The 18,451-nt window shown below is 31.3% G+C and overlaps 1 protein-coding gene across 1 annotated transcript; it reads left to right on the forward strand.

The window, feature by feature from the left end:
* Positions 1 to 1,968: 1,968 nt before the first annotated feature.
* Positions 1,969 to 16,039, forward strand: LOC143575937 (ADP-ribosylation factor-like). The gene is made up of 6 exons (XM_077060168.1): positions 1,969 to 2,054; positions 2,461 to 2,616; positions 2,750 to 2,820; positions 3,499 to 3,618; positions 3,701 to 3,819; positions 15,879 to 16,039. Exons 2-6 carry the CDS (start codon positions 2,469 to 2,471, stop codon positions 15,970 to 15,972), a joined length of 552 nt encoding a protein of 183 aa, XP_076916283.1. The 5' UTR covers positions 1,969 to 2,054; positions 2,461 to 2,468; the 3' UTR covers positions 15,973 to 16,039.
* The last annotated feature ends 2,412 nt before the right edge of the window (positions 16,040 to 18,451 follow it).

Here is an 18,451-nt window from a genome sequence, read left to right on the forward strand (position 1 = left end):
CTTCTTACAGCAGGTTGGTTATAACGTTGATGTCTGAGCTAAGGGTTGCGGGTTCGAGTCTCAGCCTTTGTAATTTACTTTTTATTTAAGGAAATTCCATTGAACCCGGTTCAGCTCAACTCGGCATGGTTCGATTCGATTAGAAAGGTTCTTTCGAATAGAAAGGACTATTCAATTAGGAAGGTCCATTCGATTAGAAGGGTCCATTCGATTGGACCAAGACCCAGTTCAAATCTAGTTTGGCCAAAACTCTAATAGACCTGCTCTAGTCAAGCCCATGGACTGATTTAGCCTATTCCCTAGTTAACTCAAGTGGGTTCAACATAATAAACCAACCTCATCAACTTCGCTAAGTCCTATTAAATTTTTATGGACAAGTCCGTCGACGAATGGAAGATATATATAAAGATGAGCACACTTGATAATTAAAAAGTAAAACATGCATTCCTTAATCAAGGTAACCCCGATAGATCCGTTTAACTAAACAAGCGAGCCTAGCTTAACAAGAACATTAGTTAACAAAAATACCAACTTAATTAATTACACGATTACTTAACAAATATATATGTTTAATAGTTAGCCGTGCACAACTAAGGAAAGGAATTACAGTTAACTCCGAACGTAACCGGATACAGGTGAGTTTCTAGCCTCATTTCCTTGTCTTGCTTTCGGGGCTGTGTACATACTCGATGTGATTAGTTAATACACTTACCTTAAGTAGTAAGTGTATGATATGTGATTGTCTTATGTATAATGTATAATGATATATGAATGCTATAGAAAGTATTTAGAGTATGTATATACATATAAATATAAAGAAAGGTATTGAATGGTATGGTTGAATGGAATAAATGGACCAGACCCTAATAATATCTGTGAGGATAGAACCAGGCCCTAATAATATCTGTGAGGATAGGTTCCAGACCCTAATAATATATGTGATGTTGGGGACCAGACCCTTATAATATCTGTGATGTTAGGGACCAGATCCTTACAATATCTATGAGGTTATAGGGCGGAAGCCTCTTTAAAAGGTATCGATAGTTATGTAAGTATCATATAAGTAAAGAAAGTATGGAAGAATGAACGAATGAAAGTATGTATGAAAGTATGGTGAACAAATTAAGTATGTAAGATGTACATATCTTCGGGTATATATACAAGTATGTGAATGTATTGTATGTTACTTGATTAACTAGAACTCACTCAGCGTAGTACTTTTAGTATGCACGCAGGTGAGTAGGATAAGACAACTGGCTTGAAGAGGGGCACATGACAGATGAATAAAGTTGGAATCTGAAAACCTAATTTTATAATGTTTGAATTTTAAGACTTATGTAACGAATGGTTTCCTTTTATCTATTTCGCGAAAAATTTTTAATTAACTCTGGTATTTAGAACTGTGTTTATGAGTAAATCCAACGCCAAAGTAGGGCACCGGGACCGGGGCCTTACATCTTTGAAACAATCCCAAAGAAACCTAACCTGCAAACGACTTTTATGGTTTATGGTGACTTAACTTAAAAGCGATGTTGATGATGACGAACTAGTTTAAAAAAAAGCAGGAAGCGAGTCGCTGGTGACATTATCCGGAAGGAAGAATGAACGATTGCCATCTCTCTCACTCTGGTTTAGGTAAGAAGCAGCCGAATTGATTTTGACAGAGGAAGCCACACGTCATAATAGATTTCAATTTGACGATGCCTAAGACGGTTGTACTCTACGCTTGAAAATTTGGAGCACACAGTAACAAAATGTGAGTTAACCCCAACTTTATAATTGATATATATACAATTATATTACTATTATTATTATTAAAATGTACAATTTTAACATTAATTGAAAATGAAGATTATAGATCTGCTAAATAAAATATTTCTAGGTAACTTAATCGAGTGTAATACCAAAATATTAAAGTGACTTTTCTTTTAAAGGAAATATTAACAATCATATTATATTACCTTTTCTCGAAAGAATTTTTTCTCTGGTTTCATCTTTCGTGGTTACCCAATTTGTCAACATTCTTCGTCAACTTTTCCGATCTTCGGCAGATCGTGAGTTTTTACCATTTACATTCTTTCGAATCATAAATAGATTTTACGTTTATACAACAATTTGGATCAACAAATTTTGCAATTTTAATCTAAATGTCATAAATTGATGATTTTAATTGTTTGATTGCACATATATTTTTGCTGTGATTTGATTTGTCAATGTTTGTCTTCTTGCATAGATCAATACCTGTATATTAAATTGTAACTTAAGCTTCAATAAGTTAGTTTCTGGTCTTAGATTTGAAGGTTGATGATCCGATACTTTACTTCTATTATTAGCTAGTAAAAGAATGCATACCAAATTCATGTTTTGTACAACTATCATAAATTATGTAATATGATAAATATTTAAGTTGTTGGAGTGACATTAACACTTTTAATATTATTTGTATTCATAAATGACTAGATCTAAAGATGGGTCTGTCATTCACCAAGCTATTTAAGCGCTTGTGTGCGAAGAAAGAGATGCGCATTCTCATGGTTGGTCTCGATGCAGCTGGTAAAACAACAATTTTATACAAACTCAAATTGGGGGAAATTGTCACTACCATTCCTACCATCGGTATGACAAAACTAAAGCTCGTTAATTCATACAAAGTTGTCTCGATGTGCATTCCTTCTTTCCCATACACATTGTATTGTATTGTTGGAAATTAACTGAGTAAACTAAAATCATATATACTTGTATTGTGCAGGATTCAACGTGGAGACAGTCGAGTACAAGAACATCAGCTTCACTGTTTGGGATGTTGGTGGTCAAGACAAGGTAACATATGACTTCCAAGTCAATAATCAAATTAGTTGTTCTTCTTGACATACACATAGAGTAGCCAAATCACTATGAAAATACCAATATTTACAAGGGTGGACCTACCCTTGTAGTATGGGGGTCGGCCATACACTAGGAAATTTTTTTGGGGTACTATTATAGTGTAAAAATCCCAACCGACCTCTGTGAGTATATAACGATGGTCAACTGAGAAAATTTTCAACCTCTAGAAGAAAATTTTCCAAATCTGCCACTGAATATTGATCTAGCCAAACGATCAGTAAATAGGCATCATATATGTTACACAAATGTCATGCTGCCGAACTGGTAATGTAATTCTTAAACATATTTTTCCTCCCTTTAGCTAGTTCTATATTTATTCTCTTATATCTATTAGTTACTAGCATTATATTCAACCACAGTTTTCCTAAATTCTATGAGATAAGATGTATCCTGTCTAAGCATGTCACATGATTTGATGTGGTCTCCCATAATATGAGATGCGAGTTGGCGCATTTACATGTAAATTGGTTAATTTGGGCTGTAATCTGTCAAATTTATTAACATTGCTGAAAAGGAAACAAGTCGATATAGGTTATATGAGCCAAACGACCAAAAAGTAGACACGTTCCTACGTTCTTTTTTAAAGAATTAGTCAGATTTAATTATTGGCAGATTCGACCTTTGTGGAGACACTACTTCCAGAACACACAAGGTCTTATTTTTGTAGTTGATAGCAATGATCGTGATCGTATGGTTGAAGCAAGAGATGAGCTACAACGAATGCTTAGTGAGGTATACAATGATGTTTTTATTCATCTGATCTTCTAGTTTAGTAGGCATTTAATGCTAAAATGAAAATTGGCATTTGTTATAGGATGAACTGCGAGATGCTGTATTGCTTGTGTTTGCCAACAAACAAGATCTTCCGAATGCTATGAATGCTGCAGAGATCACTGATAAGCTTGGTTTGCATTCTATCCAACAACGACATTGGTAAATTCTCCAACACATTAATAAATGCTTTTCAATTTAATTATAATCATTATAAGTTTTGATTTGATATAACCAAATTAACCAAAAGTTAGATGACATGTTTTTAATAAGTCTATGAATGAATCACTCATAGTGTGTTAGTTTTATGTCTAACAGGTGAAACAAAAACAATAGTGTCAAAGGTTTGGATCAAATGGGTGGAACATGTGGCATAGTGTAACGTTAGTACATAAATCATTTAATATATGAAACTAGGATAGGGGCCCGTGTTACACATTGGTGAAAAACATTTATAGCATTATATATATATACACACGTATATATATATATATATTATAAATTTAATGAAATGCAGAAGTCAAATTGAAAAAAAAGATCATTTTACAGGAATTAAAAGACGTGGCATTGTTATTTAAATTTAAATACAAAACATACAAAGACAATCAGAGATAAATGAAAATTTAAAATATGTTTATAAATTATACCATTAGTACAAATAACACAGGTTAATTAAAGCATAACACTCTAATGAAATCAACATAAAAATGTATTGTCTTATACACATTTTGGAAGTGATTAGCCTTCGAACGTGAACGTCATTGTCGTTTAGCAATCCTAACAAACTGCACGAGACAAATATCTTATTTGCATAATTAATTTGACAACAAATATATATATATATATATATATATAATAAATGAGTATCATAGTTTTTTATGATACCGGTTATTGTAATCTTAAATTTCAAACAAATAGTCGTAGATAAACACACGACTGATAGCTGAGCCATAGGAATTTGAGACATGAACTTTTTCTACGAATGAAAAATATAATAAAAATGAAAAGTTATTATATGTAATACGTAAACGTTTGAAAAATATGAAAAAAATATCTGTTTTAAGAATTATTGAAAAGGTATAACGTTTAATTATGTCATAAATTTTCTTCAAAATTGATTTTAAAGAAACGCCATAACTAATAAATTAATTAGTTGTCAACATATATTGTTAAAATCTTAAATTCAAAAGAATTTACATATATATAGAAAGTATAAATGGTTTTGATATTGACAAAATATAATATCATTAATTATGATTATATCATTTTGGTCAAATGGTAGTTAGTTATTATAATATTTGAAATCATTCTTAAAATACGGAAATCTTTATAACAATATTATTAGTGTGAATTAAAATAAATTCATCATCATCGTACTCAGTATATCCCACCAATAGCAAAGCTATGGTAGGGTCTGAGGAGGGTAAGATGTAGGCAGCCTTACCTCTACCCCATAGGGATAGAGAGGCTGCTTCCGGAGAGACCCCCGGCTCGATAGTAGTTTTGCATCAAGCCTTGGACATAAGGCACATAGCACTCAATCATCGGGACACCGGCTGATCGGTGCATGTACCCTTATCTTTCAGCTATCAACGCCACTACATGATGCCTGATTAACCGTCCGTCACTTTTAACGTTATTTTCACGAGATTAGTAAAATAACGTCAAAATTAGTGCAATTTCACTTTTGCCCACCCGAGGGTTCACTACATCTTACCCTCCTCAGACCCTACCATAGCATTGCTATTGGTGGGATATACTGAGTACGATGACGATGACCATGACGACGATGAATTAAAATAAATTTGAATTTAAATAATTTAATTTGACTTCCATAAATACACGGGTGTTTTGAAAAGCGTTAACAGTCAAAACAATTAGATTTATAACTATTTTGGAAATCATTAATATATAAATAATCTGATTTTTGGTAATATGATCATAATATAATATTAATTGTGTTAATAATAAACTGTTTTGAAAATAATATCGATCAAATAATATGGAAAATGGCAACAAATGATTTACAAAGTATAAAAATCTTTTAACTTTTGTTGAGATTGGTGAACTAATTTGTTGAGATTAAAAATAAATTATGATGATTATTACCTTCTTTGACCATATATATGATTTCATTAGTACATTCTTTAACAATCAGTTTCATTATATATATATATATATATAGGATTAGTACCATTACAAAACTCTTAAATTATATAAGAATTTAAAGGAACCCTTGAAAATTAACTTTTTTTACAATTTTTTTTGCATGTTAGTGTTATTTGAGTGTAGTTTTATCATTTTTTATATCTATAATTACGATTACAATTATGAAAAATAGTTATTACACGTATCTAAACTTTTTTCTGCATATATGTAAATTTGTTATTACATACATTTTACACATATGTAACCTTGTGATTTATATATGTAATAACAAATTTATATATAAAATATGGTAAAAATAGTCTTAAACAATGTTAATATATGAAAAAAAATCAAAAAAAATATTTGTTTCTTATGAGTTCCTATAAGTTCTTAACTTTTATGAAGTTCTCAGATGATACTAACCCTATATATATATATATATATATATATATATATATATATATATATATATATATATATTTAATTTTATACAATAATTTTGACATCTATATCTAATTAAAAATTATTTAAATATAAAAGATTGAAAGCTTGTGAGATTGGAGACATTAATATTGATAGTTGGGATTGAAAACTATAAAAAATCTTTTAATAATTCATTCGTAAATAACAAAAACAAACACAATCAACCTATTTTCCATAAATTACTTCTTCCATGTAATTAGCCAATCTACCAAGTTTGGCCGGCAGAAATTGAAATTATTAAAGATCAATTAATGTTAAATATACATAATTATAAAAAAATCAATTTAATAAGAATTATTAATGGATGTAACCGGAATAATTAGCAGAATAATTCAAATAACGAAATAAATCAATCATATTTCCGGATATCGCAAAAATTTCAACATGTCCATTGAATCTTGTAGTTTGATGTAGAACCTAAATAGATTATAGGAAAAAACATCTTACAATTAAAAAGAATACAAACAACAAAGTGCATAGAAAATGAAATAAAATTAAAAAGAATAAATACTTTACCGGAATTTGTGTACGGCTAATATTTTGAAAAAACGGACGGCGAAAATGAAAACTAATACATCTTGATGGCTAATATGTTGAAGAGAGAGAGAGAGAGAGAGAGAGAGATAAAAATGAATTTGAGGGGTTGAATGTTAATGTTTATATAGTAGTTAGGGGTGATTTAACATTAATAAGAAATGTAACATGTGACATGGAATCTAGGTGTCATTTGGATGCCCTAAAATGATGTCATGTGGAATACTTTTAGTGCTTCAATAGATTAGTAAGATTAGATTACCTTTTCAAATAATAACTTTGGTGATCAGTTTTAACATACTATTTATTTTTAATATAAGAAATATTATAAAAAATGGTTTAGCACATAACTAATTTTAACCCAACCAATATCGATAGGTACAAAGTATTAAGAGCATAAAGTCTACCCGATTTCGAATGCCTTATAAAGTTAAGGGAAGCGAGAAAACTATGTATACCAAAAGATAGAAGGAAAACACCTTCTCATTGTTGCGTTGTATGTTGATGACTTGTTCATGATCGAGACAAGTTCGAGTATCATAGTTGAGTTTAAACCACGCATGCCGGATAGATTTGAAATTTATGATATTGGGAACTGAACATATTATCTTGGAATCAAAGTGTAAGGCCTCGATCCCGAGCACGTTATGATAGCTGAATTTACTCATAAACAAACTAGGTTATAACCCGTGTACTACAAGGGACTTGACGTCAAACATTTTAAATTAAAGAATAATTTATAATAAATAATAATATTCAATTTACAAATTACATATTAATTTCACTTGAATAGACATACATATAGAGTGGTGTAACACGGAATTGTTATAATACAAAAACAACAAAAAAATATTATAACAATGTAAATTTCGATTCATACCACTAAAATTAAGAAATACAGAGTAATAAATGGAAACAAAAATCCATATAACATTAAATTAAATTTTACTTGGGTAATATAATTTACAACTAATGATTCTCTAAATAACTTTTTGTATCTAACATTTGTAGATTTACAACACGTTAGCAAGTTTGGCTCTTGCCAATGGTGTTGACGGTCAGCCTTGCGTACCATTACACTTTTTATTGGTAATGGTGGCTACGTGCCTTCTGTTTCTGAAGAGACAAAACACATATTAGTGTGGCATCTCATATTATAGTAAACATTTTATTGATAGTGGTTTTTGAATAATTCATTGGAAAACAACCATTTTGATTTGAACTTATATTACTCAAACCGGTTTTGAACCGAAACAATTAATGTTTTTTATAACCTGTTTTAATCCAAAACAAATTAATGTTTTTTAGAACTCGTTCCCATTTGACAAACTTAGTTATATAATATTCTAGCCCATAATAAGTCCCCCATTTACAATCCAAAAGAAACTCATTTCACCAAAGACTATATTTCACAAACTCAAGCATGTTGGATAAAATAGAAATACAAAGAGGAAACATAGAAGCATTTCCTTTCACTTTTGGTTTCCATTCTTAGTTCAATTATCTCTTTTAATATTTTTTTATATTATTTTTTTCAAATACTAAAGAACCATTCTGTCAAATCTTTATGGACTGTTTTTGTTCCAAATTATACATAGGTGTAAGGATTTTGTTTGGATGGATGTCACTAACCCTTGATAGTCGAATACAAATTTACCTTTTAGTTACAGTAAAATACAGTTTATATTAAAATAATTAACTTAATATACCTACTCATATAGTCATATATGTAAATGAGATATGGATATATTTCGGTCAGTACCAACACAAATTTGGAAAACTGGATATTCCCTTATAGTAAAACTTTTGAAAGTTGTTTATGGGTGAAAATAAATATAGTTACTCGAAACAAAAATCAAACCAAACCATGTAACTTTTTAATGTGATACCCCACGTGAATAAAAAAATTAACGACAGCTTGGTAAATTAGGCATTTAAGAATACAACAATGACGTTGATAATTTTACCCATTGTCATTAATGCAACCAATACAAAGTCGGGATCGATCCCATGGCATGTTAGGATGGCTCCATTCGATCCAAGCTGTCTATTTTTACCTCAGGACCTGATCATAGGAAGATATCTTATAAATAAGGCAATGTATAGGATAATCTAATCATATGCAAGCTGTAAAGAATCTCTACCTATTCACAATTCGCTAATCATGTTTGATAAATATAATTTCAATAGCTACCTTTCTATAAAGCCATGAATTAACTGAAACAAAAGCTGAATAGCTCTATTCTAGTTCAAAATACTCCATCGCCTAAAATCCGGCTATAATTAAAAAATTAATACAAAATGAAACAGGGATGGTAGTATTAGATCTAAAACAGTTAAATAAATAAAGGTTTTTACAAACATATTAGATTACTTATCACAATTCCAATGACCCTTAGATTGGAAGAAAGCTTCATCCCAATTAACACAAAAAGCATGATAAGCTTTAGGACAATTGCAGCAGAAAGAAAACCAACCAACAACATAACCATCCTTCACACTGAACCAAAAACCCAATTGACACCATAAGTTTACACAAAACTTAAGTCACACCAAAAGCCACTACTTCTGAAAAGAGCAACAAATAATACTCACAACAACGCGATCAGGAGTGAACCCACTAGTAGCAGTCTTGTCTACTCAAACTTATAGAAGCAATCCTCATTACCAATACGGCCATTTTTCCGCTGATGTGAACCCTAATCTAAAGTATACATAAAGAACTGAAAGTGAATCGATGGCGAATCGCTAATGACCTGGTGGGCTATAATCAAAAGTCACTCAGATAGTGATTCGGTAATCCTACATAGAGATTATGAAAAAGCTATAAAAGAAAATTACCAACTGATTATCCGGTAGTATAGCAGTTGTGAATTCACAACCGGTAACTGATTCACTCCTGATGTTATCAATTTCATCAATAAAACCACAGCCGCTTCCACTTCTGCTGCTATACCAGTAATTCCGTCACCACAACCGGCGCTTCCAACTGCGCTGATGAGGAACCTTAATTTTTTATGCACATATAATGCCTATATTTAATATCCTAACTTGAATGAAGAAGATAAATCAACAAAAACTGTAACATAGATTTATGCTTGTTGTATTATGATTCTAAGATACCATTTACTGTAATAGAAAATAAAAAATATAAACATTTTAGGCCCAAACTGTCCTGAATCAAAATTTTAGCAAATCTAAAAAACTGACCCGTGAGATTAATATACATATTACTGAATCAACTTTTGACTTAGCTTAGATCAAAATTATAACACAAACAATATGTAATTCAAAGCTACCCACAACTAACATGTAAGACTACAATAACTGAAAGCATTGATTTTTTGATAAATGGCATACATTGTTAACATTTGTAATCTACGTAAAAAAAACACCAACATTAAATTTAAAGCTAAAAACAAACCAAGTTGAGATAAGAGATAAATAACCCTTTTAGTGGGATCTAAAACATATTGATCATCTATAAACTCAATGTAGCTCCTAGAGATTGATTGAATCTTTCAAGGGTTACAAAAGACCATTTGAATTATAAGTCTTCAAACTGGTTATACATGGACAATCACAAAAAGTCTAAATAGGAGCTTATAAAACTCTGCATTACAGTATAAAACTATAGATCCTTATAATTAACATTTTTACTAACACATAAAAACCTAAATCATAGAAAATAAATGATAGCTAAATCATATAAAATTTAAACAGAGGAACCCTAGAAGCAAAGGAATGTTGGCAACAAAAAGATTGGCAGATATGGTGCGGAGATGGATCACCCATGAATGAAAATCAAAGGGAAAAAACAATAAAAAAACCCTACCGAAATCGATTGTGAATAGTTAATGAAAAGAGATTGATTGTGAATATTTGATGATGATGATGATGATATTGATGTTGAATGATTTTGAATATTTGATCGAATGAAAAGAGATCTGGCGATCAATCGACATACATTAGGTTTCTTATGAATGGGTATTGAATAATCCACAAACATTAGGGTTAGGCCCAGTCATTAGAAATTGGTAGATGATGATTAATTTCATTATTAGGTTTAAGGCTGAAGGATGAAGATGGTTTGTGCAGAGGAGCCGCGAAGATGAATTTTGAAAAAGAGAAAATAAAGGAAAAAATAGATAATTAAGATAAAATTGCCACTTTGGACGAAGACTGCAAATTTTGAGAATCACATTTGGCAATTTGAAGCAATTTACGAATATTCCATAGGTTTATTATATAGATAGATGGGTCAAAAAAATTGAGTGATGAGAGGATGACAGGTGTATATATAGTAGTCTTTTATTAGAGTAGTAAGATGTTAAATATCATAGTTAATTGAAAACTTTTATGCGGATTGAACATTCAAACTTAACAATCATTAAAAACAAATTTTGTCATAGCTCTTAAAACCCAACAATGGAGGAGAATGGAAGGAGGAGTGTGTGTGCGTGACCCTAAGCCCATCATATATTCTTAAAGCCCCAAATTAACATAATAATTATATTTATTATTTGCATATATTCTAGAAGAGATTATCGGAGAGCCTCTACATAAGACCATGTTAAAGATTGATAACATGTCTACTATCACCCTCATGAAGATCTCGTTGTTCATGGTTACATGAATCATATTATATCTCGGTTTCACTTTATTCGGGTTTGTGTTGAGGATGAAAAGATCGCAGTTGAACACATTGGTGGTAATGTTCAGAAATTGAACACGACAGGTGTGAATGACGACAAAGAATTGTCCATTTATGATATGTACAAGTATTTTCGTGAGTATGTTCAATGCATCATTCCCAAAATAGTCCAAAATAGGAGAGATAAGATCATTCACACCCTAAATTCTTTGTCGTGATTAGGTAGGCATCATTCCCAAAATAGTCCAAAATATGAGAGAGAATATCAAAATTGTCCATTTGAAGAGAGATTTTTTCAAAATAGTCCATACAAACTCATCTTCAACGTGACATTGGTAATCGTGACATGAGATTTGTTAACCACTCACAGTGTGACACGTGTAAAGGTACGTGAAAGTTGCTCCCAAATCTGTCTGCGCCGATAGTTTTCTGGCCAAAATCTTTTTCTCATAAATTCATCTCCTCCGACGCATTTCAGGTGAATTTCATCTTTTTTTGCATAAAAAGAACAGTTGTCAGAAAAGATAGATTTTGTTACAAATTATTTAAATTCGAAGGTTTTTAGATGAAAGTTATCTTTTTTTTTGCATAAAAATAATAGTTCTTTATAAAAATTTTTTGAAAATAATATCCAACACCTACCACCACCCACCTCCATAATCAACCACCACCGCCTACCGCCATCACCCACCACCACCACCACCACCCACCGCCATCATCCACTACCACCACCCACCGTCATCATCCACCACCACCACCCTCCACATTCTTAACACTTGCCATATTTTTAAAACTTTTATAAAAATCATCTAATGAGATTAAATTCGTTGGGAAATTATGGTTTTTTTAAAGTTTTTTGAAAATCATCTAACAAGACTAAATTCATTGGAAAAGTATCGTTTTTTTTTGCAACTTTTTTAGAATTTCTCGTAGGAGAAGAAATTCACCTGAAATGCGTCAGAGGAGATGAATTTATGAGAAAAAGATTTTGGCCAGAAAACTATCGGCGCAGACAGATTTGGGAGCAACTTTCACGTACCTTTACACGTGTCACACTGTGAATAGTTAACAAATCTCACGTCACGATTACCAATGTCACGTTGAAGATAAGTTTGTATGGACTATTTTAGAAATCTCTCTCTTCAATCTTCAAATGGACTATTTTGGTATCATCTCTCCTATTTTGAACTATTTTGAGAATTATCCCAGTAATTTATGACAATGACAAAGGTAAGTAGGTTTAATTTGAAATCTGAAGTAGTCTAGTAGTTGTACAAAGCTAAGTGAGCCTAGTGAGTGGCGCGCCTAATTATCTAAGGAGTGATGGTTTAGCTTGTTGTGGGATATTAGGGTTTAATACTTTTTTTTCTTGCCAACGTTGGGTTACTATATAAATAGTTTATTGCCATGAAAGGTTTAATCAAAAGAGTTATTGTAATTGAGTTTTGAGTTTTTCCAAATTATTATAATAATACAACATTTTACAGTGGCGAAGTTTGGGCTTAGTCACGGGGTGACCGAAGTCACTGACTCAAAAATTTTTGGGTCGACGATTCGGTTCGTGTCGGTGATTCGGGTCGGGTTGGTGATTCGGGTTGGGTCGGATCAAACAATATGACATCTGTATATTTAATTTTTCTTTATTTATTCAAACAATTATCCTTACAATAAAATAAACAAAATAATTTTTTAACCAACAAAGACCTAAAATATTTATGATGATGCGAGAGGAAGGGTGAGTAAGGATAAGCAAATTCGGTATTGATACCGGTGCCGAAATTGGTACAGATTTGGTAGCGTCGGTACCGAATAGATACCAAAATTTTGAGTTTGGTATCGAACCGAATATTTTGGTATTGATACCGTCACTGGTACGGTACCAATCTCATCCCTAAGGTTGAATACCTAGAAGAAGAATTGCTAAGACCTAAAATATTTATAAAAAAAATCTTTTACTATTCGACTACTATTTTGTAACTTTTGTTTATAAATATTGCGAGGTTTTAAAAAAACAAACGATGGGATATTATATTTAAAAAAAATTAGTAGTGACCGGTAACATTTTGGAAAAATACATTGGGGGTGACCGCGCTTAATACCTATTGAACTTTTCGAGAAAAATCATGAAATTTACCCAACTAATGGAGAAAACGGCAGTGGCCGGGGCCACCCCCGGTCCCCACATAGCTTCGCCCTTGATTTCACTAAACATCGTATATTTGATTATTTATTTGGTGTTCTCTCTCTCTCTCTCTCTCTCTCTCTCATTTGGAAATTTCTTATGTAGATAAGGCTATGTGTAGTGAAGGGCTATAAAATGAGGCGTTTTGCGTCATGTGGCGTCCAGTCAGTAAAGGATATGTTTTTATTTTTTGGGTGTAATGGTGTTGTAGCCCGTATATATATGTATATATACTAGTGGAAGTGCCCGCGCGTTGCAGCGGGATACAATAGAAATTCGGTCGATGCGTTTATACATCGAAGGAAAACATTTTATATAAGAAACTGAACTAATGGAGGCAAACCCTAGAATCCGTTGATGTGATTTGGGAATTGAAGATGAGGTTAAGTAGGCTTCAATTGAAACGAATCTGGGATTCAATAGCGGGTAGATGGAAGGGGTAAAGTATTCATCTGTTGCATTCAAATGAAAGATTCAATGGTTAAATCAGACTCAAAATTAAATATACAAGTGTCTCATGAGAGAGAAAGTGGGAGGTGAAAGGTTGTCTATATGTATTATAATATCAGATTCAATGGTTAAATCACACTCAAGAAATGAATGTGGTAATGACAAAGTAATGAATGGAATTGAAGGTAACATTCAGTCCAACATTAAATATATAAGCATCTGATGAGAGAGAAAGTGGGAGATGAAAGGTTGTCTATATATATTATAATATATATAAGACACATTAGAATATAATAATAATAAAAGAAAAAAAAGAACAAGCGAGAAGCAGTTGTCCCCCCCCCCCCAAATCGCCCATTTGTAGCCGGGGGCGGTGTTGTAGCTCCTTATCACCCCAAGACTCTACTTTGCCCCCCCCCCCCCCCACACCACAATTCTTCTTACCACTACACACACCATAATGATATGTATCTATATTTGTGTAGAATGTTTGTCTTTAGTTTGATAATATAAAAAATGATTTCATTGGCTGCCTTACCAAAGAATGCTCAAATTGTATATTAGGTGATTCGCGTTGCAAATGGATTCACATTGGATATTAGGTTGCCTTACCAAAGAACTAGAATATCTAGAATATCGTTCATGTAATACATAAGTGGTTAATATAACAAAAAATTTACCTTTTACAATTTATGTAATAAAATATCTTATGGATTCCTAAGATATATATAACGATAAATAAAGTTTTATAATCCATAAATATGTAAAACATCTTTTAATACAACATTTAAAATGCATTTGAAACTTTGCTAATAATTCAATAAATATAATAATATTAGTTAACATCCTAGTTGGTTACTATAATCAAATATTATGTGAAAGAATTGTTTTACTTTAATAGTATAGGTAGATGTCCCAATTGGCTCTCTCTTGACATAGGAAATAGTTAATAGTTATATTTTTGTTTTGTATTTATACCTTAATCGGTACTTTAGAAACTCAAAACCCACAACAACTAGCATTCCTCCAAGTTAAGATACACGGCTGAATTATTTCTACTATTTACCTCCACATATTTGATTATTCAATGCTTGTTCTTAAAAATCATTATGTTTGTTCTTAAAATTATTATTTTGACTTATTTAGTTGTATTAATTTTGTAGTTTGTCCACCAAAGACTGGTGAGTATATATATATATATATATATATATATAGAAACATGATCAAATACATTTTATTTTTAACATGAAAACGGTGAGAACCAATTTGTTATTATGATTAGGTTTATTTTTATAGGAGTTTGCTGCTATTTTTTGTTCGTATTTGCTAATTTTCGATTATGAGACGTTATAAGTATTTGCATATTTATATTTTGTTGTTATTATTAGATGTTTTCTTTTGTTGTTATAAGTATTTGCTGGTATATGCTGTTATTATTTTGTTCTTGATTTTGATTCTTTTGTTGTAATTTTTAGGTTCTTTTTTTTGTTATTATAAGTCATTGTCTATGTAGATTGGTATTGTAGTTGGTATTGTTTCTTACGTTCGCATTTTTAAATAAATTTACATTATTTCCTACGTACTCATGTTAAGATCAAATTGTACATGAACCTTCCCCTATATATATATATATATATATATATATATATATATATATAATCAATATGGAGTGAATATGCAGGTATATTCAGAGCACATGCGCAACTTCGGGTGAAGGTATATATATATATATATATATATATATATAATCAATATGGAGTGAATATGCAGGTATATTCAGAGCACATGCGCAACTTCGGGTGAAGGTCTGTACGAAGGATTAGATTGGCTTTCCAACAACATTGCTAGCAAGGGGAAACATTAGATGGCCTTTAGACTGAAGTTTTTCTCTCTTTTTCACTGTTAATTTTTCAAATAACAAGAATCACGATAATAATAATAATAATAATAATAATAATAATAATAATATGAAAGTTGTTATTGTCAACTTAAGTTATTTTTTCTTATACACATTTGTTTGTGTCGTTTTTGTTAAATTTATTGATTATTAGTTGTTACATGCCTCCTTTATCTAACCCATTATAAAAGACATAAATTAGATTTGTATCGTAAATTTGCGCAGCTTGTTGTCCGTCTATCTGCTATGTTGATGTAATATCTATGTCTCTATATAATGAAAAAATTTATTTTAAACCCAACACAAGCACCCAACCCATATTATAATAAACTGGAAAATAAATATCATCACCACGCAAATTTGCCCAACAGCCACTAAATATTTTAAAGTATAATAGAATGACTTATCGTATCAACATGTTACCAATCTCAAGAATTCCCCAACTACAAGAAGAAAAGCCATCATACTTAACATATCCTAACATGATACCATTTAGTGTTTTGAAAATCGATGCATCGTCTAAGTGGTTATCAAGGCAACTTGATGTTTTCATGATTTATGGCTTAGCTAATAAGATAGCAAGCATATTATTCCATATTGGTATATTTACATTATGTTATAATAATGAATTTTATTCACAAGTTAATAATAATCATTGGAATAAGGGTTGAACTTCATAACATATTATGTTCTTACATAAATTGTTTTGTTAAAGACGATTACTCAACGTCTATAATTTGTTGCAAAGGCAATATCACAAGAACAAAGGTTCATGTTTGAATTTGAGTACATATGATGTTACATGTCTTAAAAACTAATTCACATCAAGCCAACAAGTTATGATACTTCCTCCCCATTATAATTGGTTTTAGGTCAGTAACCAAGAATTTCTCATCTAATATTTCGTGTGTGTTATATATTGAAATTAATCCACCATAACACACAAAGATGAGACCACAAAGGAAGTTGAGAATTTATGTTGGGCATTAAATATTATCTTTGATTAAATACTTAGAGCCAATTGTGAGATATATGTTTAAGGCTCATCGGTTTTCACTTTAGTGAATCAACTTTCCCAGCATTTGGGGGGAGATAGAAAGCAGTAGTTGGAATGAATTATCATTGATCCTCAAACTAAATTATATGAACTAAAAGTTCAAAGGATAATTCATGTATAAAGATTAATGAATCATCTACCAGATGATTCATTGACCAAAAGAGAGTGTCTAACTAAGACACCTATATAAACTGCTAATGCTCCAATTAATAAATGTCCTAAAAGGAAAAACACGTATTGATAATAAGTCTAACGCACGCGTGTAGCGTGGTAGACTGATCGGTTCCAAATGTAAAATTTCCTTGAAAATTGGAGCAAGTAATGAAGATGGTCAAGTCGAGGTGCAGTAAAAGGTCTCTTGAAAGAGATTAGACATGATGGTTCTTGAGGAACTTTAGGTACCTGAAAACAAAGAGCTCTTAATAAATTGTATTGTATCATGTCTACAAATATATATGGAATCGAAATAAAGTCGACTTCGCTATATATAATTAGCGCTTGAAATGATGGCGATGAGGATCAAGATTTTGAATCTGCCTATAAAAATGATTGGCCAAAGTGAAAAGACGCAAACATGGCAGAGTTTAATTCTCTAAATAGCGGAAAGTGTTGGACCAACACTCCGTACAACTAAAGCTGTAAAATGTGTTAGACACAAACGGGTCTTGTATATGAGTTATAAAAAATTCATCAAGTGATATAAGGCAAAATCGATGACATAAGGATTTTGCAACGACCCATGATTAATTATGAGGAGACACATTCTCCAATGGTGGAATCTCTGACTTTCCGATAACAAAACAGTCTAGTAATATAAAGAGAGAATTGATATGCGTCTAATAAATATTGTTATTAAGTTGATACTGAAAGTTTACAAGAAAATCTATGAAGGATTTGAATTATCAAATAATGTAAAGTAAGTTCTCGAGAACATAATGATTATTGTTGTGTATAGAGTCATATTTGAAAACGTTTGAAAACGTTATGATTATTGAATATGTTGAACATTAATGGAACTCCTGAAGAGTTTCCTAAGGTTGTTGTATAATTGAAACGTTACTTGATACATATTAATGATGAAATTCTTGTGCATCAATAAACATATACATAGAAGAGAATGCACATGATGAGTATAATATCTCAATAAACAAAGAAATTGTACAAAATGGATTTTTGATATGTGACACAAAATTATGTGTTAATGAGCAAGTTTATGTAGCAAAAATCCCGAAAAAGTGAATGTGTATTTATAATTTGTCAAGTTGACAAGAAGTCTATGGTGGATTGGTGAATGCATGGATTTATGCATATTACGTATGAACTAAACTATTCGAATTGAGCTGGCACAAATCAAGAGATATTTTGATAAAGAGGGAGATAAGTTGGATA

Source organism: Bidens hawaiensis, unplaced genomic scaffold (assembly GCF_021521415.1).
Source record: "Bidens hawaiensis isolate Kalapana, Puna unplaced genomic scaffold, B.hawaiensis_p1.1 tig00027801_1, whole genome shotgun sequence".
NCBI lineage: Eukaryota > Viridiplantae > Streptophyta > Magnoliopsida > Asterales > Asteraceae > Bidens > Bidens hawaiensis.

Excerpts from the sequence above, each read along its gene's own strand:
- LOC143575937 (XM_077060168.1), top strand. The coding sequence starts at position 2,469 with ATGGGTCTGTCATTCACCAAGCTATTTAAGCGCTTGTGTGCGAAGAAA. Across the intron at positions 2,821-3,498 it reads ATGTTGGTGGTCAAGACAAG|ATTCGACCTTTGTGGAGACA; the intron begins GTAACATATGAC and ends AATTATTGGCAG. Across the intron at positions 3,820-15,878 it reads TCTATCCAACAACGACATTG|GTATATTCAGAGCACATGCG; the intron begins GTAAATTCTCCA and ends GTGAATATGCAG.